Here is a 6784-nt window from a genome sequence, read left to right as displayed (position 1 = left end):
TGTATAAGGCAAGACAAACTAGATTTCTCGTCTCGAAATTTTGAAACTTGTCTCGCCGTTTATGAAAATCTAAAATCTACTCAAGTCTCATATATCATCAGGCTGGTCTCAATTTTTTCTCACTTCTATTTCATCCGAAGGTTTTCTTCACGTTTTCTATCCATCTTCCCCTGCCCTAACTTTCCAGACGCTCGCAATGCGTTTTCACATTAGACTACTACTAGAATCCAAAGATTTATTCATTTAGAATCATACACGTAATAATTATTATAGTTAACAGGGTGGGACATATGTCTGGAATCTGTCGAGTAACTTGTGCATGGCTGTAGGCTGAAACTATCCGGAAAACCAAAAATGACCTAAAAAAATACCTTTTTCTATTTGTAGGTCGTATAGTCCCGAAATGGAAGACAGAAGGAGGACATGGCAGGAGAAAGCCAACCGTTCCGAGGACCAACCTTATCTGTTAAGGATTAGCCCAGGGCGGGAATCAAACCCGCTAACTTGGCTGGAGTACTTGGCTGCATTGGAATACATACTTTGAGGTTTCTTAGGGATAAAAGGTATCTAAACTAATAAAATTTATGAGTTTAGGGACCTACTATAGTGTTAAGGTCCCTAGATATCATATGCAGACTTACTTGCATCTACACTGCAAAGCTCGCTTTCCATATTCTACCCATCGCACGGACGCGAAGTTAGTAGATTCGGCACAATTGAAACCATGATTGAATCCCGCATGGTATCTGAAGATAAAAAAAAACATACAATTTTATAAAAACATTATTCCAGTGTGAGTAAAGCCCGGTACACACGCTACGACATGTCACCCAACTTGGTCTTCCAACAGACGGGTATGCACCTAAGCAATATTTGCACAAACTTCACTCCCTATAGGCTTTACAGTTTGAAAATGTCCTCGGAATATCCTAACTATCAACTAGGTAGTTTTGAAATAAGTTCAGCAGATTGAGGACCTCAATCAAAGAAGGACCTCTGGGTATTCATGAACTCTTTAACAGAAACTTAAGCCAGTGACAACAGTATGTTGAATGCATTAATAGCCAAAACTCTGAAGTTGACCAATATTGTAAATGGTTGGTTTTTGAACAGGTGTCAGTCCAACGAGTGTGACCTCAAATTTACTCTGGCTTGTATTTTCCCACGAATGTGACCTCAAAAACTCTTCACTGTGGCTTTGACCTCTTATACCCTTGCTTATATTTGCACACGAGTGTGACCTCAAATTTACTCTGGCTTGGTATGTTGAATGCATTAATAGCCAAAACTCTGAAGTTGACCAATATTGTAAATGGTTGGTTTTTGAACAGGTGTCAGGGATAGGTGCTACGGTTGGCGGTATATCACATGCTCCTAGGGATATCACATGCTCCTAGCTCTTTCAAAGCACTTAGCCTCATGAGGAAAATAAAGCTAGTTTGCCAGTAAAATGTTAAGGTGGATTTATATTCCCCCTGGACCCAGAAACAGGTGTCAGGGATAGGTGCTGCGGTTGGCGGTATATCACATGCTCCTAGGGATATCACATGCTCCTAGCTCTTTCAAAGCACACTTAAGTAGCCTCATGAGGAAAATAAAGCTAGTTTGCCAGTAAAATGTCAAGGTAGTAATCTCAGTCTTTAGAAATCTCATTCTTACCCATAAGGAAAGGTGATCATGATCTCGCCAGCCTCCTGTGTGATCTTATCGTAGGGTATCATCTCAGTCTTTAGAAATCTCATTCTTACCCATAAGGAAAGGTGATCATGATCTCGCCAGCCTCCTGTGTGATCTTATCGTAGGGTATTGAGTAAGTTTTGAGTGTGTGAGGCGATATAACAGTCATCTTGTGTCGGAGAAAAGCCGGGCATGCTTTGTACGAAGAGGGAAAGAAACCTTCAGCTAGCCGCTCGAGTCGACGGCCATGCTCAGGAGGAATAGCATACCTGTGGGAAAAATGGAGTTTGTGAACAAAAGAAGTAAGTTTCAAGTTGGAATTCTACGAATTACTTACTTATTGTTTAGTTTGTCTGTATACTTGCCATATTATAACTCTCAAGACAGGTATTTTGGCAAAAGAAATGTAAACGGAAGAGGCAATCTTTCGAAGAATAAAGATTCTGTTTAAGATAAAACTGAAATAATTAATGAGAAATAATTATTTAATTAAGAATCTTCAAGAAATAAAGTGGAGACTGAAGGGGAGTAAACACTAGCGCTCGTCGACGTAAACACCTCTCTCGTGATTTTTGGTATGATGATGAGAATCTGAGTGTTCTCAAAAGCTCATCAAATTTTCTTAGTTGAAAGTCCAATCTGAATTGCCTTTTTAATTCCGTTTAAAAATAAACTTTGGAAAAGAAATAGCAATTGATCTTATCACTTACCGTACGTTCTTCCTCAGCTAGATACACACTACACACACCGCTACCCAGATGTCGAATGACTCCTATCTGACCTCTGAACTCTGGATCCCGGGCATTCTCGTTGATACGCACTTCAATATCCGTCGTGTGCCACTCTGGTGTCGGGTATTGGTCCAAACCTGGGTGTAAACATAGGGAAAAAGGTTAGTGCAGTTAGTGGACTGGACATGGTTTATCCAGAAAGCAAGGTAGACCACGACTGAGATGGAATGATCAAATCAACAAAGATATCATCAAAATAAATCAAAATCCCAGTCTCATTGAAAACCAACAAAAATTTAATGATAGAACTTGGTGGAGAGGTTTTGTGAATAGTCGACCTGTTCCACCAAACAGAACGACTTAGGATATGTATTTAATGATAGAACTTGGTGGAGAGGTTTTGTGAATAGTCGACCTGTTCCACCAAACAGAACGACTTAGGATATGTATGTATGTACGTACACACAGAGCTACTGAAAATAAACTGATTAGTTAGAACTCGAGTTACTAGAGTACAGAAATTTAGTGAACTGTTGGCATAATGGGACTTTTTTTTCGTCTTAGCGGACAGTATAAATAAGGTCATCACACACAGAGCTACTGAAAATAAACTGATTAGTTAGAACTCGAGTTACTAGAGTACAGAAATTTAGTGAACTGTTGGCATAATGGGACCTTTTTTTTAGTCTTAGCAGACAGTATAAATAAGGTCATTATCATCATTGTCAACCATTATCAATCCACTGCTGGATGAAGTATAAATAAGGTACTTAAATAAAAATAAAATAAATCACTTTCTGGCCCTTCTAGGTGACAGAGCCCCCAAAATAAGAAGTACTATGGCTCTTTTCGTCCGTCCTTCTTATGAGGGACATACCACGGGATAGGCATGATGTTGTTTTTGTTAACGTCATTGACAACATACTGATAGATTCTGACGTGACTTTGTGCGACAACGTCCAGTCAGTCACCTTCCAGATCCAGGAAGGGCTGCTGCTACAAGGTTGGTCCATAATGATGTGGGATCTAGCTTCGTCCGTCCTTCTTATGAGGGACATACCACGGGATAGGCATGATGTTGTTTTTGTTAACGTCATTGACAACATACTGATAGATTCTAACGTGACATTGTGACAACGTCCAGTCAATCACCTTCCAGATCCAGAAAGGACTGCTGCTACAAGGTTGGTCCATAATGATGTGGGATCTAGTTGGGCTAGGTATGCTAGGACACAGACCACACGAGTCTGATGTAACTTACCTGTTCCAGGAGTGAAGGGAGATGCCTGTCTGGAAGAGTAGGAGAGGGGAGAGGGGGTACCATAGGGGGCGGCCTCACTAGAGGGAGAAGGTGTGGCTCCCAGGTAAGACGATGAGCCTGAGCTTACACCTGGAATGGAGAAAACAAATAAATGTTACTATCAAAACTTGCCGAGTGAGTATCACTTCGAGTCCCAGCAGGGTCAAAGTTTTTTCGGCTCTATGCTTGAGGTGCACTCAGCCTTGTGAGGACAATTGAGCAGCTAATTTAATCGAATAGCGCCCAGTGGCGGTATTGCCAGTGTAAAAAGAGTATAGAAATATGAAAATTAATTACAAAGGAGGCACTTAGTAATGCTTTGATTACCACGAAAGTTGCGAAAAAGCTGGTAAGACGATGAGCCTGAGCTTACACCTGGAATGGAGAAAACAAATAAATGTTACTATCAAAACTTGCCGAGTGAGTATCACTTCGATTCCCAGCAGGGTCAAAGTTTTTTCGGCTCTATGCTTGAGGTGCACTCAGCCTTGTGAGGACAATTGAGCACCTAATTTAATCGAATAGCGCCCAGTGGCGGTATTGCCAGTGTAAAAAGGTTATAGAAATATGAAAATTAATTGCAAAGGAGGCACTTAGTAATGCTGTGACAACTAAGAAAATTGTGAAAAAAGTTCTGGTTTACCACCCTCTTGGGAAAAAGTACTTAGCTCAATTCCTTCATTTTCAGCGATGGTCGGAGCCATAATGCTCCGTTGAGGCTGCTTATATGCATTAGCATCTTTTTCAGCTCTCTCTCGCTTTTGGGTCGGGACTATTTTAGGGTCAAGGGTCGGGGTTCTACTCTAAATTTTCTGAGTTCGGCCACCAGTAAAGGACCAGGAAAAGGCCGAGAGGGGCGGGGAGTCCCCCTGAGCCCCCCTCACTCCCCTGATTACTCACCTGAATGACTCTGATAACCAGAAGGTGAAGGCGAAGCTTGCCGCCATGTTATTGTTTTCATAGGGGACACACCAAAAAGATCGAAAGCATTCTGAAATATGCTTTGAATAGATCATTTTCATGATTCATGTCGCAATTAGGGGATTAGGGCCCGAAAGTGATACTTTAAATTTTGGCCCGATGTATCGAAAATAGCCTCACACCTCTCCTAAGTAGGTAAACCCAATATCCTTACCTTATTATGTGAACCACCTCCAGCCAGTTGCAAGTGTCTCGTCTTACACACAAAGATACCTCCGTTGTCCAGGACTTTACGTGAGTACAGGAACGCTATGTTACGATACAGATGTTTGATTTCTCCATCTCTACCCTGAAAATCACGAAGAAACAAGGTTAGAATTAGTAAAAAGAAACAAGGTTAGAATTAGTAAAAAGAAACAAGGTTAGAATTAGTAAAAAGAAACAAGGTTAGAATTAGTAAAAAGAAACAAGGTTAGAAATGATATTAAATGCTTCGTCTCGGGAAGATATTGATAGATTTAAAGAGCTAGTTGTCAGCCTGGTTAGATTGGAAGGTAGCGCGCTTGCGCTGGGTCATGGGTTTGATTCCCGGCAGGGGTAAACTGTCCTAAACAGATAGGATTCGTTCTCAGAACGGCTAGCTTTCTCCTTTTCTGTCCTACTTATATCTTCGATTTGGATCGTTAAGACCTCAGTTATTCTTCCTAGCCTTTTCCTATTTAATTTTTTTTATCCTATCCTATTTAAAAAATTAAAATAATAATGAAAAAATCCTATATATAAGACCTTGTTTAGACTGCGAGAGTAAAGGGACTTTTCACGAAGCTTGCAGAGGTGAATAAGAGGTGTGTTCAGACGAAGACCCATACATCGTGCCGGGGGTGTGCGGGTAGGAATTGTTGAAGCTATCGTCCATAGGGTACGCGTCGTTATGGATGCTACGGGCAGGGGTAGAGCTAGGATCCCACGGACCGGGGGTTCGAGACCCGTCGTGCAGAGGCGTGGCTCCGCCTCCCGGGGTGCGACTGCCGACTGAAAAGGAGAAGAGAAACAAGAGTTAGAAGAGAAAGAGAATGAAAAAAAATACAATATCTGTATTTCAAATAAATTATTTTCTTCATTTTAAAATTTCGTTAGCAAATAGGTACATAAAAAAACTGCAATTTCTGTTTGTTATTGTCACCATTTTTGGTGCTCACTGCAGCATTGTAGGATTTTCCAAATGTCTCAATAATCCAACACCCAATATCGATAGCAAATAGTTCAAAGGATTAGCCCCAGGAATAAAGTTGTATTAGATTCATACTCAACGAAATTGCGGTTCGAACAAAATCAAACACATGAATAATTGAGTTGGATGAAGCCTTTGTAATAGTTTGCAACCATTGCCAGGGAATTTTCAAAAGAAATGCAGGAAAAAATCCATTCCTTCCTTCATAAAATGAATATTCGCACTTACAGCTGGCCCCATTTGTATAATTTTTGTTTGTTTATTTTTGTAAAAATGAAACTGCAGCTTTAGCTGTGACTTTGTTAAAAAATAATAATAATAATAATGTTCGCACTTACTATCATACATCGGAAACAGATAGGATTCGTTCTCAGAACGGCTAGCTTTCTCCTTTTCTGTCCTACTTATATCTTCGATTTGGATCGTTAAGACCTCAGTTACTCTTCCTAGTCTTTTCCTATTTAAAAAATAGGGTCGGCGTTTCTTGTCAGTCTCTTCCAGACAGCCTTATTGTGTACCTCACGTCCTGACGATTTTTTCTCACCCACGTCTTGATTCACACAATCTTTCTATATTTTCTTCGGCCCCCCTCGCCCTTTTCTCCCAATCACTTCCATTCTCTCAACTCTTTTCCCTATGTAGCTCTCATCTTTTCTTTCAACATGCCCATACCACTAATCTTTCTATATTTTCTTCGGCCCCCCTCGCCCTTTTCTCCCAATCACTTCCATTCTCTCAACTCTTTTCCCTATGTAGCTCTCATCTCTTCTTTCAACATGCCCATACCACTGCAGTCTCCTCTCCTTGATCTTCCTTTATTTTGTTCCTTAAGGTGTGTCCACACATAGTCGACAGTCGTCGATCGACCACATGTGGACACACCTTTATACAGTTCTATCAAACCTAAATAAATAAATAAAAAAG

The 6784-nt window shown here is 40.6% G+C and overlaps 1 protein-coding gene across 1 annotated transcript in view; it reads right to left on the bottom strand.

Moving 5' to 3' along the window:
- Nucleotides 1–637: 637 nt before the first annotated feature.
- Nucleotides 638–6784, bottom strand: part of LOC103516678 (transcription elongation factor SPT5) — a 31776-nt gene continuing 25629 nt past the window's right edge. The window contains exons 16-23 of the mRNA XM_026829006.1: nt 6199–6212; nt 5460–5661; nt 4609–4649; nt 3670–3798; nt 2388–2545; nt 2043–2101; nt 1749–1946; nt 638–746 (exon numbers count right to left, since the gene is read on the bottom strand). Coding sequence (XP_026684807.1) covers nt 638–746; nt 1749–1946; nt 2043–2101; nt 2388–2545; nt 3670–3798; nt 4609–4649; nt 5460–5661; nt 6199–6212 — 910 coding nt within the window. The remainder of the gene's footprint in view (nt 747–1748; nt 1947–2042; nt 2102–2387; nt 2546–3669; nt 3799–4608; nt 4650–5459; nt 5662–6198; nt 6213–6784) is intronic.

This window comes from Diaphorina citri, unplaced genomic scaffold, assembly GCF_000475195.1.
Source record: "Diaphorina citri unplaced genomic scaffold, Diaci psyllid genome assembly version 1.1 scaffold1641, whole genome shotgun sequence".
Classification (NCBI taxonomy): domain Eukaryota; kingdom Metazoa; phylum Arthropoda; class Insecta; order Hemiptera; family Psyllidae; genus Diaphorina; species Diaphorina citri.
This window is presented reverse-complemented; position numbering and strand designations above follow the sequence as displayed.